The sequence below is a fragment of the Myotis lucifugus genome, unplaced genomic scaffold (assembly GCF_000147115.1).
Source record: "Myotis lucifugus unplaced genomic scaffold, Myoluc2.0 scaffold_58, whole genome shotgun sequence".
Classification (NCBI taxonomy): Eukaryota; Metazoa; Chordata; class Mammalia; order Chiroptera; family Vespertilionidae; genus Myotis; species Myotis lucifugus.
Window position 1 is genome coordinate 5449393 of NW_005871106.1, and position 19831 is coordinate 5469223.

The 19831-nt window shown below is 42.0% G+C and overlaps 1 protein-coding gene across 1 annotated transcript in view; it reads right to left on the bottom strand.

Moving 5' to 3' along the window:
- PIEZO2 (piezo type mechanosensitive ion channel component 2) overlaps window positions 1–19831 on the bottom strand; it is a 330099-nt gene that overhangs the window by 14392 nt on the left and 295876 nt on the right. Inside the window, 11 exon segments of the mRNA XM_023754259.1 lie at window positions 1206–1364; window positions 2347–2561; window positions 2651–2664; window positions 2667–2797; window positions 3997–4129; window positions 5323–5575; window positions 9051–9233; window positions 11709–11967; window positions 12318–12640; window positions 12767–12848; window positions 15321–15488. Coding sequence (XP_023610027.1) covers window positions 1206–1364; window positions 2347–2561; window positions 2651–2664; window positions 2667–2797; window positions 3997–4129; window positions 5323–5575; window positions 9051–9233; window positions 11709–11967; window positions 12318–12640; window positions 12767–12848; window positions 15321–15488 — 1920 coding nt within the window.

Genomic DNA, 19831 nt, shown 5'->3' on the forward strand with positions numbered 1-19831 from the left:
AGGATTTTCTCTATATAAAATGATATCATCTGCAAATATCTATAATTTAGCTTTTGTAAGCATTTATTTGTTCATGTTACAATAATCTGTTGGTCACAGGCTTATTGAATTGTTGGGGCTTGGTTGTTGAATGAGCTTGGAAAGTTAATACACCTCGTAAGTGAAAAACCAGGGCAAATGAGAGCCATCAGAGGAAACAGGACATGTCACTGGGGGCACACAGTAGACTTACTAGATGACTAAGGCCAACAGGACTCTGGCTCAGTCTCTTATATTTCATTTGGGAATAAGTTGGCCTGGGCTCCTCTCAAGTCTGGGGACTGCCCCCTGTTTCTTGACTGACAGCTTCTCCCAGGCTGGAGGGTCTAGGTTCATTCCACAGCCCTCACAACAGCTTGGGTTACTGCTTGGTATTCTCCTGTGGGCTACACAGCTTTGTCCAGAGGGCACTAATTCAACACAGGGAAGAAATATCAGCCCCGCACAGGATGGCACTAAGTGAAACACTGTTCCGCACTGGAGGTTCCTAACATCTGAGCATGCTCAATACCGCTTTTATGACCAAGTCCCTAGCCCCCAGGTTTGGTGCTAAGTAGGAGCCAGCTGTGCCAGGAGCAGACTGACTTTTTATGCAGTCAGTCCGATTTTTATGTCTGCTTCCTGAGCAAACAGAGAGGAGATGCAACCAATAAAATTCTCACATGGAAGAGTAATATGCTTCCTTCGGCAGCTAACTTACTACCAGGAATAAGCAAGTCACGTGGCATTCCCACGGATGTTAGGGGGAATAAATGGCCTATTCAATGGATGGACTTATTGTACATGCAAAATTCCAAAGGTATTTTGGAATAGTCTAGGTTCCAAATATTCTGTTTCATTGTGCCCAGAAATATATTTATACTTAAGGATCATGAATCCCAAAATATTATCATGGTAATTATGCAGGATATAGAAATAGAAAATTAACCCCTGTGGATGATCCTAGAACAACATCCTGGCTAGGTGAGTGGCAACTACACATAGAAAGGTATTTCAAGAAGCATATCTGTTCTTTTGCTAAATACTGTAAGAGTTTCATGATGATCTACATTCCTGTACATCAGCACTCTTCCTCTTCCTGTTCCTTCCCAGGTAGGAAGCAGAATGCCTTTCACTTGGCAGCCTCCCCTCTGTGAGCGACTATGGCACACAGCCTGTGTCCTTACCCTTGAAACAGGAAGAGGTTGACGTAATTGTAGCTCTTTGTGAGGAAGTTTCCAAGCACTCGTGTTGGGTAGCCACAACGGATTTGGTAGGCAGACAACCCAAAGTAAACACATTTCACAAAGTACCAAAGCTGAGCAACCAGGTTCTGGCTGAATTTCCTAAAACAGAAACATTCAGAAAAGTGAGGGAATGGAATTCTCTTCTGGTAAAAGGATACCAGTTTAGGATTTTAAAAAAAGCCTAATTGCCCCTCTAGCATTTAAGTCAGTTCAGTCAATTCTAAGAAATTCACTATGTATAGTTGATCACTTCAAAGGCAAAAGGTAGGGTAATAAAAAAAAAATCCTATGAATGGTGTCTCTAAGGTATTAGCGCATTAGTCAGTTGTTTAAGCCTTAAATAAAATAAATTGCTGTTAAGTAAATTTACTATTAACATTTTCTCACAATGTGGATGCTGCGGCTACTCTGTCCAAAATTAAAGCTCAAAAAGAGAAAAAGAAAAATGTACAACTATAATGTTGTAAAGTTCAATCCATTTTCATTACTTTTCATTCACACTTCCAATTAGCCAGACTTATTGACATGTTATTCTGAAGGCTTGGCTATGAATGTCTCTGATGTATAAGATCAAATTAATGTTATACATGAAGACTTTTAATGATGTTTATTAAAAATATCATTCTTATTACATCATATGGACCAGTCCATGTGCCCCTTCTGTGGACCCTTTACTATCATAACCTAACAGTTCCTATTTATAGCTGTCTCCCTTATTTTTCTGTTATCGATTGACACATTCATCCGTTCATGCATTAAGCACTAAATTTGAGGTGTGGGGTGAGAAGACCTGGGAAAAGTGACACCTGGACTGAGATCTAAAGAGTGAGGAAGAAGAGGCACTGTGGATTGGAGGCGGAAGAGAAGAGAAGGAAGGGTTTTGAGATTTGGGAGGACGTGGAGTCCTTGGAGAACTGAAGGTTAACACAGAAGATGCTTAGGGTTCAAGGTGATAGAGGGAAAGTGGTATTAGCCTCCAGGATCTTACCAGGTCTTTCCCTATCAAATTTTGGGCTACTCTTTGTAAATCTCCCAAGTCCAACCCATCTTAACCAGCAGGAACAGTTTCCAAAGACCTTACCTCTCAGTCACTACAGGCAAGATGAAGAACATCCAGAAGTGAATTCCAAACACAAGAATGACCTGAAAAATGACCTTTCCCAATACAGTCTTTCTGAGGTACAGTGCTCGGTCCACCACCATGGTTCCAAACTGAATGAGGACCATCACCAGAAACGGCCCGGGCACCTGGTCCTCGGACAGAGAAGAGGTGATGTCTGCGGCTGCTGAGTGTTTCTGGGAAAGAGACAACAGGTTCAGGCCTGAGTGGCATTTCACAGGACAGATCACTATTAGTTATTGGCTGCATGGTGGCCTTTACCTACCCCGAAGGCCCAAAGCCAAAGACGATGATGATGAAGTCAACAGTGTCAGCCAGGAACATAAGTACATACACGTCGGTCACGGCGCTGTAGTCTGGGTGGATGAGGTTGTAGAAGAACTGTCTGATGGGCACATATATTTGCAGAGTCCTGCAAAACAGGGACCCCCCACCCCCTTGCTTCAGGAGAGGTACAAGTGGAGAAATGACCAGATTCTACAGTCATTCTATTCCTTTTTCCAAACGGGTTAGACCTCCCTCTCTCAGCCTCAGGGCAGTCCTGCTGGGGGTGGCTCCTGCTCGAACAGAGTGCATACAAGTTCACTGGCAAGGTAGGACCACGAACCTTTTTTCTTGTGCTACAGTGATATAAAACCCTGAAATTTAGGTGGGTTTGTCACCTGATTCATTTACTCTGCATCTGTGAGACCTTGAGCATGCTACTTAACTCTCCTAGGTTTCATTTCCTCTTTTGTAAAATGAAGGCAGCAATAAGACCTGAGGCATAGGGCTGGACTGAGAAATACATGGGAATACACGAGGGTGCTTAGACCTGAAGGGCTGACCAGGCGCCAGGTCATCGTTAGGCAGCCCTGACCTTCCCCCAGGTGGGTCCTGGGCCTCTCTTCTCGTGGTTCCCAGGGAGTACCCTGGGCTTTTGAGTTCACTTTGCACTGTCCTTTGTTACCATGTCCTCCTGGCTCTGGCTTGTCTGTCCAGCCTCTGCCTTATCTTTACTGTGCTCTGGGTTTTACCTTCAGTTCAAGGCCATGTTCAGGTGTGGATGGCCCTCCTGGCCTCAGAGCCCATATTCAGGACCAGCCCTGCTGCGCGTCCTCTATGTTGCTTCCTCATCTGCTGTTTGTCTGCAGCCCTGACACTTGGGAAGAACCTGTGCATTTTGTTGGAGACCGGCTACATGACAATGACAAACCATCTCCCCACCATGTGCCTCAGTCTCTCCTCTCTAGGATGAGAGTGTATGTCTGAGGCCCTTCCGGCTTTGACAGGAAATTCCTCTCTATCCAGTAGTCTTTCCATGATAATGCCTGGAATTACCTACTGTGAGCTTCTGAGATTATTTATTTATCCTGTTCAAATAGAAAATGTGTGTTTCTAAATGCAACGAATGTAAAAATGAATAACACTTATTGAAAAGTGATTTTTTAAAATATTATTATTTTTAATAATGGGTCATTTTTTTTCTGCCTTAAGAGGATATTTGTGATATGAGAAGCCGCTTCTCTGTTCTTCACCTTTGGTATATATGAAATGATTGTTATCAATTATTTCCCAAAGTCCCCCAGCCCTAAAATAAAACCCACAACCCAAGTGTTGGCATGCACTCACTTCTTTATGGTAAGTGCTTTTGCTCTGATTAAATGTTCTTGAAGCTTTTCCAGGTAAAGTTCCCTTTTGCTTCTTTGCTTGATGCTCAAAACACTGCTTCCTTTTTGACTGCTGTTTCGGGTGCTTGTGCTGCCTAGGAATAAAAAGAAGCCAAGATGCACTGTGAGGCACAGACTAATTGACATAGGTATCACAGGAGTCCCTGGCGCCCCCATGGCAAAGGGATGGCTTGAAACAGACTCAGAGGGAAGAACGAACACACATGCCTGTCAGAGCAGTGACTGAACATTTGGAATCTGCTGTCTCAAGTCTGCTTCGGAGGCAAAATGCATCTATGGGTTTGTACACCCCATGCTGAGTCATCCCTGGATTGTTATGTGATCTTTGTCCCAGGAAGAAACACTTGGGAAGAGCAGCTTTTTTAGTACTACCTGGGGGGCCTAGGTTGAAGGTTTTTCAGGTTGGGTCCATGGCCCATCCCTTTTCTCATGTCCTCATTTCTCTAACTGTAAAATGAATATGAGGACCTTCCAGCATCTGCCTGAAAAGTATATTCTGAAGATGAATATAGTCATGCACCAATTAATGATACATGCTTTGGGTATAGATTCTGAGAAATGTGTCAGGAGGCAATTTTGTGGTTGTGTGAACAACACAGAGTGTACACAAATCTAGATGGTACAGCCTACTAGCCTCCTAGGCTACATGGTAGACCACCATCATATATGTGGTCCATCATTGATTGTTGATCAAAAAGTCATACAATGCATGACTGTACACAAATATTTGGTAAGTTTCATACAGGAGGGCTATAAATACAAATACCCAATTACTCCTAGAGTGGCAACTGGAAGGCATATCTACTTTCTGATTGCACTCACTGCTTAGTAAGAAATTAATAAATACATGAACAAATTATTAGATAGTATAGCTGAAAGTTCCCATCAATGAAATATAAATATATTTTTGAAATAAATTGTGATTTACAGCACTCTGGACACCCAGCAGAATCTGTGGATCTGATTTTAAAACTGTTGTATGCCCAACACTTATTAGGTCCTTGCACTATGCTGGCCACTTTTCACAATTATCTGGAGTCTTTGTCCTGGAAGGAATTAGACATTTAGAGCAATGCAATGATGTGACTGCCCCAGGTCACACACACAGCTGAGTCAGCACTTGAATTCGGGTCTGTCTGATTTCAAAGCACTTTCAATTCACATCACAATACCTGTCTGCTTGGTAGCACCCAACAAACTCCCTGCCCCAGACACACTGGCACCAGTAAAAGGAGAACCTCAGGGGGTATTTCCAGCCCAGGGATACCTCTTTGAGACCTATTTGAAGAAAAGCTGGATCTGTGGGATATCTGGGAGCTGCTGTTGGAACGTTTCCTGCGGACAGCCGTCAGCTGCTCAGGGAAGGACACGTGCACTGACTCCGTGGACGCAGCCAGGTTGATGGATTTCAGAGAATCAGAGGAGTCCCTTCTGCCGTGACTGAGGGACAGTTCATCATCTGACTCTTCCTTGTCGGTCCCACTGTCGGTAATGTCATCTTCATCCCATAGGCCGTGGCACTGAGAAAGCATGGGAAGGGACAATTCAGATTGCTGTTTCAGGTGAGGGAGCTGGTGTTCTGCCCTATAATATCTCAGAGAACAAACTATCCCCCAAGATTAGAAAACCAAAGGCAAAATAGAGTGACTATATTTGGTAACACTGTGTTATTATCTGTTGTTATGTAACTGAAATTTGCAAAGAGAATGGAACTTAAATATTCTCATTAAAAAAAAGAATACATATGTGAGGTGATGAATGTGTTAATTACAGAGATGGGTGAATCCTTTCACAATGTATGCATTTATCTAATCACCACATGTCCAGTTTAAATATTTTATAATTTTGTCGATTATACCTCAATAAAGCTGTAATTAAAAAAGATGAGAAAGCCAAGGCAGGGAGAGATTCTAAGAAAGCTTATTACCTATAATTTTATGATGGTCCCAGTAGAGTGGATATGGGTGGGTAAGATGATAAAAGTTTGGCTAATTAAGTGAGATGGAGACAGGTGATGTTTGGCAGGTAGAGAAAAGGCAAAATTACAATCTCTTGACTTGTTCCGTGAGCAGAAGTGCTTTTCAGAACACACCTCTCTATGCTTACGACTAGCACTCCAAGGATCAACTTGAAGTATAAGTGGGTGAATTTAGCCCCATTGCCCCATGTTTACTAAATATCTGCACTTGAATAATAATAATGCTGTCCCTACCCAAACTGCGTAACACATGATGTGAATCCTTGAATCATCCATGGCTGACTCAGAAACAGAGCTGCAAATACTTAACTCAAAAAATGTTGGTCCACATGTGAAACAGATTATGATGCATTCTGCAGAGCCTGGGTTTTGCTTCAGGGAAATGGGATGAAAGGGCTGATAAAGAGGGGAGAAATGACAGCGGAAAAGGAGGAGAGAGAGCAGAGGCCTTCCTGGAGCATGATGCTACCTGAACCACAAGTCACCCTGACATGCTAAATTGAACTTGCTGCTGTTGGACAAAGCTCCCCAATGAACTCACAGCCTCCTGAGCACCCAGACAGCCAGACTCTGCATTTGTTCCCCAAGGCCTTGACCAGTCCTCCCTCTGACACATACGTTGGGGAATAAGAGCTCCAGGCCAATTTGCTAAAAATTAATTGGTCAAAAACCAACTCAGAGAATAATTAGTTCATCAAAAGACAAAGTCGCCTAATTTACAAGTTACTCTTAAATATTTATTTATAGATATACTATTTTTAACCATATCAAATGAATGTATTCTTACAAATAAACATTTTAGGTGTTCATAGTGGGATTTTTCAGTTTATACTAATTTCTTTCAAATCATTTTAAAAATTGTTTTGTCTTTTGCCAACATTTTAACATATTTAGATTCTTTCCCTACTTTTTAGTAGTACATTTAAGTTTGTTAATTCTTCTAATTATTTATAAAATTGCAGCAATTAATACTAAATAGGATAGTTTTTTAAAAATATATTTTATTTTTTACAGAGAGGAAGGGAGAGGGATAGAGAGTTAGAAATATCGATGAGAGAGATACATCAATCAGCTACCTCCTGCACACTCCCCACTGGGGTTGTGCCCGCAACCAAGGTACATGCCCTTGACCGGAATCGAACCTGGGACCCTTGAGTCCGAAGGCCGATGCTCTATCCACTGAGCCAAATCGGTTAGGGCTAAATAGGATAGTTTTAACCACTTTTCAAATTCCTACATAGTTTTCATTGTTTGGTTTCCATAGCAGCATTCTATAAGAGGTGGGTTTTTTTTTCATGAAAAGATTTATCATTCCAAAAAGTATTTTTCATATCATTATGCAAAATTTTAGCATAATACTAGTACCTCAAATCTCATATACATTCACTATGTACAGTAAATGAAATTTTCAAAGAAGAAATTAAAGTATATAAAATAAAATATCAACATTTTTTTTATTGTACACTTTAAATATAAAATTGTAGCTGTTAAACCATTTGATTATTGATGAAAAGTAGTAAAAATGCCTAAAGGTTTATAAAAAATTTTAAATGACATGCAAAAGGATACAAAAGTTTTAAGATAATTGTAAAGTGGCCAAAATTATACCATTATGTTTTTTTTTATGTTTTAAATGCTTAAATTTTAACTAGTTTCTGGAACTAAAAAGATATAAAGTTAATATATTAATATAGTCATAACAAGAATTAGTAAAGTGGATTAATTCAGAAAATTAGCATATTCATCAGAAAAACTGGAGCTTTTGGGCAAGTTCAATTTTGGCTAACTGATTTCCTTGAATAACATACCTTTGAAAACCTGCCACAACCCAATAACATAGGTAAGGTGACTGCAAAATGAAAGGTTAGGGACTTGGGCATTTGCAAGGTGACAGAAGAGAGAAAAAAGATCTTGACCAAAGCTATACACAGATGAACCCAATTTGAAATAGCCCACTAAGTATGACAGAAGTTGAACACAGTGTTACATATGTATGGGTACACACACACTAGAGACCCGATGCATGAAATTCGTGCAAGGGGCTTGGCCCTCTGGTGCCACAGTGGCTGCCTCTGCCTCTGCCCTCACAGCTCCAGCTTCATCCGAAAGGACAAATAAATGCTTTTATTATATTATGCTTTTATTATATAGGATGTGTGTGTATGTATTAACTTAGGTCAAGCCTGTTCTAAACAGGAACTAATAAAGATACTACTTGATAAAATAAATATAAATATTTTATAAAAGGAGACATGGGTAAGAGAAGAAAAGCAAGGTTGTGACAATAGGTATATCATCACATAAAATGTATGCTATGCAATACTTTCTAATTGTTATCATTTACAAGCTTAGCTTACAGTTCATAGTATACAAGAAGAAAAAGCCCACATAGTTGCTTAGGAGGATGACAAGAGTTACTGACCCTGAGACAGGTCACCTGGTAGGCAGGTCTTCCCAGAGCAGTGTGATAAGCAGCTTTCTCAACAATGAGCTTCCAAGAAGCAAAGCACAGCACTGGTGTCACCAGACCTTTGAATGTATAGTCTCTCACTAAAGCTAGCGGTTTCATGACAAAAAAACTACCCAAGAAAAGCAATGCTACAAGGTGGTAGGCAGAGGTTGGGATGGAGATGAAAAGCAATATGATCCACTCCAAACTGTAGCTCTCTGAGCTTCTGGCTTAAACTAGGAGTAGAATTTAGCATATCAGGCAGTAAGCTATTTTACAGAATGTATGCAATTCCCACATGTGTGAATTAATTATTGCATGTTCAACCCAGGGTGGACATATGGGAAAATTTGCTCCCAGATTTATTATTAGTTACATTATTGAGCACAGAGTATTGGAGGAAAAGTCCACTAAATGAATATAACTGTTTGTGTGTGTGTGTTTTAAAGCATACAGTAGACACCATCCACTGACCCTTCAGCACTGTCACCAATCCTAATGTTCACAGTCTCTAGGAATATTACAGCTACAATTATCAACACGTGCTGGTTAACTGTTAAAACTGTACCTTCAAAATTGATCGATGGAAGAAAAGAGTCAGGAGCTGAATGAGGTCATAAAGAACATAACCATCTTTCTTTTCCACACCTATAATATTAGTTGGGTATAAAGGTTTGTCCTTGTTCAATTCCACCAGCTGATTCCAGGGAAAGAACCCAAATTGGAAGAAATACTTGATCACAATTGTCACCTACACGTGGATGATAGAAATTAAAAAAAAATCCTTATAAGAATAGTTATATAGGAGAAACAGCAATATAAAACAACCAAGAAAAATCCATTTCATAGTTCTGATGGTAGAAATGCACACAATTATGTAGAATGATTACATCATCATTCTTACAGACCACTGACTTCAGAACAGGAAGTTCTAAATCTTACCCTTGGGAGTGCCTTTGATCGTAGATATATCAGGGCCAATCAGGTCTCTCATGGCACTGCTTAAATAATTTCCCCTATTTTTTGAGAATTAGGCTAATTTATACTGATTTATTTGATACATATATAATTATCAGCTATTAAAGTGTGGTATTAGGACACAAGAGCCGAATAATGTTTATGTCTTTATATTTTATGTATTGCTTTAATTTGCAATCTTAATGAACAATATTACACAGGTTTGAGGTACACAATTTTCACTTTACTCCAATCTCTTTCTTCTCCCTACTTTATTGCTCACTGGAATTTCTTCTCAAGAAGATATAAAAGTAAATGAAACAAACTGGCCAGTTGTGCTGTTATAAGTGTATCAATGTTGTAGAAAAGTGGCATGTTGAGAGAGAAGGACAAATGAGAAAATTGATGGGTTTCATTTAAGCATTCCTCTAATGTCTATATCATCAGGAATTCATTGCAATCTACACAATTCATTAATAAAAATACTTTTAAAAGTCCTCTCTGGACCTAGAGTCTTCCTTTAGCTCTTCTCTCTCTCCTGTCTTCTTAGTCAAGCTTCTGCAAAGAACAGTCCTGTGTTTCTTATCTTAGTGAATATCCCCACATACCAAATCCCAAAGCAGAAACCTGGAGGTCATTCTTGCCTCTCCCCTTCTCCTTCACACCGCAAAAAGCTTTAGTCCATTACTGAAACCACATTTACCCACTCATCTTCAACCTCATTGTCACTGCATTCAAACCCTATTACTTTTCACCCACAATTAAAATAGTTTCCTAGCTGGTCTCAATGTGTCCACTTTCATTCTGTATAAAAACTTGCAAAAACACAAATCTGATGGAGTCATGCCCCTGTTTATTTTTTAAAAATCTTTATTGTTGAAAGTATTACTTATGTCTCCTTTTATCCCGCCCCCCCCCCATTAACCCCTTCTAGCCCATCCCCACGCTCCATCCCAGGCCTTTACCACCCAACTGTCTATGTCCATGACTTATGCATGTATGTATACATGTTCTTTGGTTGATCTCTTTCCTCTTACCCACTCACCTCCTCCTTCCTTCTGAGATTTGATAGTTTGTTCCATGCTTCTGGATCTATTTTGTTCATCAGTTTATTTTGTTCATTAGATTCCACATACTTGTCTTTCTCTGACTGGCTTATTTCACTTATCATAATACTCTCCTTGTCCCTCCATGATGTCTCAAAGGGTAAGAGATCCTTCTTTTTTACTGCTGCATAGTATTCCATGGTGTAAATATACCACAGCTTTTTTTATCCACTCATCTACTGATGGGCCCTTGTTATTCCCATTTAAAGCCTAAGTTTAAAAATGGGATATGGCCGAAACCGGTTTGGCTCAGTGGATGGAGCATCAGCCTGCAGACTGAAGGGTCCCGGGTTCGATTCCGGTCAAGGGCATGTGCCTGGGTTGCGGGCACATCCCCAGTGGGAGATGTGCAGGAGGCAGCTGATCGATGTTTCTCTCTCATCGATGTTTCTAGCTCTCTATCTCTCTCCCTTCCTCTCTGTAAAAAATCAATAAAATATATTAAAAAATAATAAAAAAAATAAAAATGGGATATGTCCTTGCTGCACTAACTATATTAAAAGGGCTTACTGTGTTATTTAATTCAGCGTCCATTCACAGAACGTTCCCAGGCTCGGGTACTATGCTTGGGTCTGCATAGCACTGTGGTTATCTTCGTGGTTAATATCACAGGACAGACAACCAGGCTTCAGGAGTCTGCCCCACCCCTCACTAGCTGGGTAACTTTGGGCCAATGATTTAACCTTATTAAAGTTGGTACCTGCCGAAACCGGTTTGGCTCAGTGGATAGAGCCTCGGCCTGCGGACTCAGGGGTCCCGGGTTCGATTCCGGTCAAGGGCATGTACCTGGGTTGCGGGCACATCCCCAGTGGGGGGTGTGCAGGAGGCGGCTGATCGATGTTTCTCTCTCATCGATGTTTCTGACTCTCTATCTCTCTCCCTTCCTCTCTGTGAAGAATCAATAAAATATATTTTTTTAAAAAAATAAAGTTGGTACCTTATCTATTAAGTAGGAATGATATTAGCACCTATCTTGTGTGAGGTGTGAAATGTAAAAAGATATACACAATTACCAGCACTAGGTAACTGTTAGGCATATTCATTTATCTGCCTAAGAATAGACATCTACTGATAGTTCTGTGTGCAACTACCCGGGGGGCGGGGCAGGCCCACCTAGCGCAAATGCCCCACGCAGCTTGCCGGAGGTTGTGCCCAAGGCCTACCTCTGTGTAGACAATGGCCATCATCCAGAACCGTCTGCTGGGCCTCGGGACGGACAGCATGGCCCAGAGGAAGATCAGAATGGGGAGCACGAGGGTGATTACGGAGGCAGAGACCATGTGGTTCAGGATGATCACAAAGTAGCACACCATTTCCGAGCGGGCCACCAGGGTGTTGTACATGGCGTAGAACAGCAGCAAGAACCGCGGCTGGTCCACGTAGAATTTCTCCGACTCTTCAAGCTCATCATCGTGGAACATCCTGTGAGCAGAAGCAGGACAATACTTTTGTCTTCATTTCTCCAAATTACTGATTGCCACATCCAAGGTCCTTCCTCTCCTTCCCCTTCCCTCTGCCCCCAGATTTCCTGTGAAAACCCCCCAATATTATCTTACAGAAGACACCTGAGCAGTGTCTACTGCCAGCTCTTGCTCGTTCTACCCTTAGTGACAGACGTGCTGCAGTCTGTGTTGTATCTGCAGCCTGAGGAGGATGAGAACTGTTTCTGTTCGCTGTAAACACGCAGGTGGGCGTTTTTACATGGAGTTTCTTCCATGTGCAACCCCAGCGCATGGCTCCCAGACCCCTTCCCGCTGCCCACGGGCTCTTACTTGTTCAGCAGCAGCTCGCTGGCCGTCAGCTCGTGCGTCAGGGACGGTAAGATGCTGGGCCCCAGCCTGTCCAAGGAGCGGCTGTCGTCGGGGCTGACGGCCATGTGGCTCGGCCCCGCGGAGTCGTCCTGCGAGCCGAAGGACAGGCGCTCGAAGCTGACCGCCTTGCTGTAGGACGGCGGGACCTCCATGTCTCCGTCCTCGGCGAAGGACTGCGGCAACTCAGCGTCCGGGGTGAGGCCGGCCTCCTCGGACTCCTCGGAGTCCTGGGCCTCCTCTGCCTCTTCCTCCTCCGCCTCCTCGTCCGCCTCCTCGTCCGCCTCCTCCTCGGACCCCTCAAGCCCATCCGGCCCCATGTCCACCTCGGACTCACTGCCCTCCTCATCGTCGCTGTCCTGGACCCCCATGTCCTCGTCCTGCTGGGCCTCCACGTCCTGGCTGGCCTCCACCTCGTCCTGCTCGGCCTCCACCTCCTCGATGGTCTCGGTGGTCCCCTGGCGCGAGTACAGCATGGTGCACTGCGTGGGCTCGCTGTCGGGAGAGAGGGACGGGCACAGACCCGGGGCTTAGCACCCAGCTCCTGGGCCTCCTCTCAAGCTCTCCAGATACCTCCTTAGTGCTCCCAGATAAGACCATCAAGGCAGGGGAGAAGTCAAAGGCCACACTCCCTTCCCTGCATCCCATCTGCTTTGTTCCTCCAGGATAGTCACACCTGGTTTGCAACTGCCAACAGCACCCTCTTCAATGCAAGAGCTGGCAGGGCACACACTGGCCGAAAACCAGAGCAAGTCACATGGCTTACACGCTGCTAAACCCACCTGTGCATGGAGGTTCTCAAAATGATCTCAGGATTCACAGCCATGGGTTCCAGTGTTTACCTCCCAATGGAGACAGAGCAGAGCATACCTACCCCTCTATACCCTTTAAAGCAGGCTGCATGGAAGTGAGAAGCCTTGCGGGTGTGGGTCTGTTGGTGCTGACCAACATAAACTCTACTCTCAGTCCTTGCCATGGGCCCACCCAGATCCAGAAGAGGACGATAGGAATAATAAAATACTGGCTAAGCAACGGCATGCTTTATTTTAAAAGATGGCCCACTTCTTTCATAATTGTTCCTTCTCTCTGTTTTCTCACCCTTTGCCTTTTTCTTATTGGTGCTTATTACATTGACTGAATTTTCACCATTTTCAGCTCCCAACCGCCTGCCGATAATCTCTTTGTCTACACATGGAAACACCCACCATCTTCTCACCAGTGTGATCTCTCCTTGGGGCTGCCTGCTCCACCCTCAAGGGTCAGTCCTGCCCTCTCTCCTTCCAACTATTTCCACTGATACTCTTCTGCCAGCGCCCCTCCTAGTATTCACTTCCTATCAGCTCTCCACCCTTAACTCACTCTCTCTTTCTGGCATCCTGGTCTTTTCTCTCGCACCCTCCTCTCCTCCTTTTTGTGTTCTATCTTCTAACTTTCCCTGGCAGGCCCATGCAGAAAAAGTTGGGAATGAAAATAGAGCTGGCCCACCAGTGAAATTCATGGCATGCGTTTTAATATTATTTACCTCAGACACATCCGTGGAATCTGTGGATATAAAACTATAACTTGTTAGATTCTGAAACATGCACTATTATCTCTCTGAATGGCGTATGTGGGCAACTAGGGTCCATAAACACTGAGATTCTCAAATGCATAGATTGTACCTATTTTTCTTGTCATCAACACCAGTGTAGGTAGACATGTTAATGAATAAGTGAATGAATGGATGAAACTTGGCTGAGTCCCGAGGCTGAAGAATCAGATTTGCATGAGTTCTTGGGACCTTCTCAGGTGTGTAGTATTCCCAGGGCTTTGGCCCTCAGCGTGCATGCACATCACATAGAAGGCTCTCGGAATGTCATGCCAAACCGGATTTTTGCTAAGACTTACCTCAATTAGCCTCCTAGGAAGGCCATGAAATTGACTGATCACCCCAGGGAATTTTCAGACCACTGGAGCCAGCTCCAACCCACTCTAACTTCCAGTCACACTATACCCAATGACAGGAATGCTCTCTATGGTTTTTGATTTGGTCTGTCCCCAAAGGGATTCAACAGATCCTGGTACCTTTAGGAAGCAGCACAGTGGAACAGCACAGCCTGTGTCTGCCAAAGGACACCTCATGGCAAAGCATTCCACCATTGCCAGGCCTGGCATACTGCAGCACTGTGTTAGGGGACATAGCCGCCGGCAAAAAGAGGTCAACGGCCCTCCGATTTGCCAAAATTGAAATTCGTTTTGGTTTGGGTTATTGTGGTGTCAGGATAAGCACAACGTAGCTGATGCTCCTGTGTCCTGCTGACCATTCAAAGTAACTCAAAAAAGAGCTTTTGGATTTCATTTTCATTTCTAACAGATTATTATTTTATGATAGGATTTAATGAGGAAACTTAAGCCCAAAGTCATCTTTTCTAAACAAAACAAGTCACAGTCGACAAATGTGATCTATTCTATCTATTGCAGCATACTATTTTTTTTAAATCAATGGTAAATCTATTCCGACTTCTATGTCAGTTAAGCATATAAAATGTGGGCAGATTTATTCTGTATTAAAAAGACCATATGTGGCAAATTTTCATAATTTTTCCTACTGCATGGATCTTTTGATGAAATCACGAGAAAAATCTCATTTTCCCCTGTGAGGTCTGCCTACATGAGCTCTCAATCAAGGGGGAAACATGCTTATTTCTTCGAAAGTGAAAAGTATAACATACTTACAAAGTGGAGGGCAATGTTTATAATAAGGATTTTTAAGAAACTCCTAACAGACAAAAACTAAAGAGCAGTTAGTTTACTAGAATGCTGTCCTGGGAATAACCAGGTATGTCCCAGAAAGGTAGTGGTTATGCTTTGGTTATTCATGCAAATTCTTAAAAGAAAAAGAAAACATATACCACACAAACTTATATTTGCAATGAGACGGGGGCGGAGATATAAAATCACAGAACAAAGCATGCACAAGTTAAGCACCTTGATGCTAAACTGCCACTGTCAGCGGATGAGGAGGACATATCCAAGCTGAGCATTTTACGGAGCCTAGGTCGAGCACGCTCACTTGTTTTAGGAACAGTTTCTGGTCCATCTAAATCATCAAGGGTAGACTGCCTTGAGAACAGCATGGTTGCTTCAGTGTAGCAGCTAGCAGCGCAAACAGTTACAGAGACACAGTGTTAAAACCCCAGTGGTACATCAGTTTACACATGGATCAATTGACCCACACACTGCCATGCAGCAGACCACACACAACACCAACACCACGGCAAGGACGACCACCACAGCGGGGCTCAAGGGCAGGGAAGGACCTGTTTGGCAGGACAATAAAACACAACACTGGGTTTAACAAAATATATTGGCTAGTGGTAAACTATGAAATGTCACTCTCTGGCTGGAACACGGAAACAGAGTAATCATAAGTCCCGACACTCCTCTCACAGAGAAATCTTATCATTATAACTTTGCAACTGAGGTTTTTGTTTTGTTTTGTTTTGTCTTTTAATTGAGACACATGCTTTATTTGGAGCTCCTTGAGTTCCTTGAGAGCCTTTTGTAACCAAATTGCTTAAGCAGAAATATCTGCTCACGTAAAATTTACATAAAAGATTTCAATTTTTTAAAAACACAGTCTCCAAATGAGAGAGGGAAGCTCAGGGACAGTGCAACAGGCTGAATATTCCACCCTATTTTCTGAGTGATATTCAGTGAAGCCAAACTAGATACCTTGCATGTAGAAGAGATGCTGGTTTGATATGCAACTGGATACAAACCAACATTTTTAAACAAAGAAATAAAATGGTACAAAGAAAACAACAGAGGAAGTCTGGCAAAGGCAGGGTCATTTTGTCTGTTAACTTTTCATTTTGCCTAATGAATGTTTTCTTCTGGATCATGTTTTAGGTCTTGATGGATATCATTAGGGTGAGAACCCATTGGCTAAAATCCTCAGCTCCTGTTCCCCAGTGAAGCAAAAACTGGCGGGGGGGCGGGGGGGGGGGAGGGAATGAAGGCAGATTCAGGACTGAGATGCTACTGAAGAAGAAGTAAATAGAGTTATGACATAGACATGATTTCAGTTCAGACATATAGCTTAACCCCAAAGAGCCTTTGGGGTGGTTGCTGGGATATGGGTCTTCCAATTTGAATGCTAATGACTTGGCTGAACCAGGAGGGCAGGCCTTTGTGGTACAGAATGCTGAATCCCCAGCTGACACTGTAAAGCTGAACATCTATCTTTATCAGGTGACTGCATTAGCCGATGCCCTCAGTCAGTGGTTGTGAGGCAGAAATGGACACTATTCAGGATGTATCAACCTCTGGGGGCTGGGGAGGAATTTGAATCACTCACTCATGGAACCAGTTAAAGGGCTTTTCAGATTCCAGGTGCTCTAACATAGCCCCTCGAGGGCTCCGTGGGGCATCCTCATCCTGCTACGCATGTCACAACTACATGGCCAAGAGAGGGCCAAGAAGTGAGAGTGGTGAGCCTGTAAGCAATCCAATGGTCTCTAATAAGGACCCAGAGATGACTTTTCAAACGAAGGCCACAATTCCTTTAGATGTCACCATGTCCTGAACAACATGAGGAGATGACAAGGGAGACTCGAAACATACGGACAAACACAGGGAGGATTGGACTTGAGTCTCCACATGGACATTAACTGGCTGTGCAGTGTTGGATGAGTCAATTCCCCTCTTTGGGGTCCCAATTTTATCATTTATGAGAAGAGGGACCTGGCTCTTTGCATTTCTGTATTTCACTTCATATTTTTAGAGGTGCAACCCCATGGCCTTTCTGGAGTCTGCAGGCAGCAGGACACGGTGCACCCTCTCCTGCAGCACTACTCAGATTGTCCGCATGGGAACCACGTTCTAACCCCTATTTATCTTGCTAATTCCTGCATTGAGTTCTGTTGTCCCACCAGCCCACCTTCAGACCCCATGCAATCAGGTTATTTGGAGTGTGACTGATTTGTGGCCCAAGCCAGGACTGTTTTAAATGTAAAAGGGAAAGGGAGGAGCTTTATAAAAACAGGCCCAGAAAACAAGCCTAAATGGATGGTTGTTGTCACCTTGCAGGGAGGGTCACACAGCAACCTCTCGGTGACATTCCTCAAATGATAATCAGTCCCTTCACATCCAGGAATGATCCTTAGGATGTCACTAATGTTTCTCGTAGGAATTTAAACCAATGTATTTTCTGGGAAGGCAGATGATAGGTGAATTTATACAACAACCATCGATAAAATAATTGCTATTTTACATCTGGATTTGATGGAAACCATAACTATTTCAATAAAGTCAAAGGGAATACAAATTCGTTTGGTAGGTTCCCACCCCAACCTCCTCTACTGTAAGCCCCAAACTACAGTTGGGTGATATGGATGCTGGAGCAGAAGCTGTGGCAGGTGGGAGGGCTCCACCCAGGCTGGGGCTTCTGCAAAGGGGCCGGGGCCACACTGAGCATGTGAGTTCCTACTTAGGGAGGACACTAGATCCTGCCCATGACACAGGTATTGAGAGCAAGCTTCTACACTCAGAATGCCTTCTAGGGAAGATTATTGCCCTCCCAGAAATCAGCATGGCGTACTATAGACTCTAGTATAGACAAATGGTTGGAGATTTGAAAGTGTCCTAAAGCAAAGAAACTAGGAATGCAGCTCAGCCATTACTAAGAGGGCAAATAGGTAAATTCCATTTCCTAACAACAATGGCATAATGAACACTACTGTGTCTCCCTTTCTTTAGGTTGGGAAAAAAAAGTAAAAATTAATTTTAGAGGTACTGGTTTTTACTAGGAAATTTATTGATGGGTTGGCCATTTTAAAATTTGGGGGATATTTTGATTGTCTTTGTCAAAAAGCAACTCATGGCTTTAAATATTTTCTATCTCAAATTTTTTGATTATGGATATAGTTTTATATTTGTAATTTTAACAAATATGGGTCAGATTTAAGGGCAGTTATTTGATTTCATTTTGAAATAGTTCTTTTTTTTCTTCTATTTTTATCCCTCCTAAGTTGTGATTTATAATTTTAGTTAATTTTGTAATTGAATATATTGTGCAATTAAAAGTTACTAACTTAGAAATGATGTATGTTTATTTTATTGATAATTTATTTTCAGTTCACTTTCTAATATTCTCTTTGCTCTTTTTGATTAGTATGATTCAGAATTGGGTTCTGGAGCAATTATTCTCTAGCCACGTTCATGTATAATATTCAGGAGGCTTCTAAAACCCTTGAAATTTTGTGGGGAAAAAATTGTATTTCTGTGCAAAAAAAATTGTTGCAAGAACACATTTAAGAAGGTGGGTACTTCCAGGTAGGACAGTCTTTATGGGCTGCAAAAAGAAATATAAACCGCAATGACTTTTTGTCTCAGTGGCGCCTGTCAAAGGAGAATGAAGTGTCCTTTTACAAATGCTGGTTGCGGCACGCTTTCAGGAAGACACACAAGGAGGCGCTGTCCGCACTCGCCATGCAAGGAGAATCCTATTTTCACTTTGTAACAGATACCACCCACGGTTTCAGAAATTAATCATTGAGAAATGTGTGTATGTGTGGGTAGAAATAGGATGAAAAATTAAGTTTTATTACCACACACAATGTTATAATAATAATCAATTACTTTATTCTAGGAACTAAAAGCATCTTAAACAGCATCTCAATTAGCAAATAAGTGTTTTGACCTTGAAACTCTTAAGAGTTTCTGTCCTAAGTGTTTTTTCTGTTCACAAAAATATATAACGGCTGAAATATATCTATTCCTTTGGAACTTATAAATAAGCAACGATTATTCCCAAATTAAAGGAAAAACTATATATCTATTATTCCTCAAAGGATTTTAAAAGAATCAATACCTATTTTGGGGGGACTGGAGGGGTTATATCCATGAAGAATTTTTTTGTACAAAAATCAAATTTAAATCAATATATGTATGAGTACATGTATTTTTTAAATAAAAATGAGGTTTTAACATGTATACTACTTTTTTATCCTTATCTAAGGATACATTTTTATTGATTTTAGAGAGAGAAAGATGGAGAGAGAGAGAGAGAGAGAGAGAGAGAACGAGAGAAAGACACACACACATACAGAGAAACATTGATCTGAGAGAGAAACATCTACTGGTTGCCTCCTGGGCATGTCCTGACCAGGGATTAAATCTGCAACCTTTTGGCGTGCCAACCGAGCCTTCTGGCCAGAGCAACATATGTACTATTTTAAACTTGAGGGTTTTGTTGTTGTTCTCTTTAATATCTTTCCATACCAATTACTTTGGATCTACATCAAATAGATGATTAGAATAAAGAACAGGCACAAGTGTAGAAGTTAAAATACAGCAATTCAGCATCAGCTGAAAACAGCATTTCAAAATAAACATTTTTTACTGACTTCTCCCCATTGAGGTTGCAATTTCAACTTCTAGTTACCTATTTCAGATTTGGTGTGTTGGTATTGATAAAATAGCCTTAGTTCCTTCCC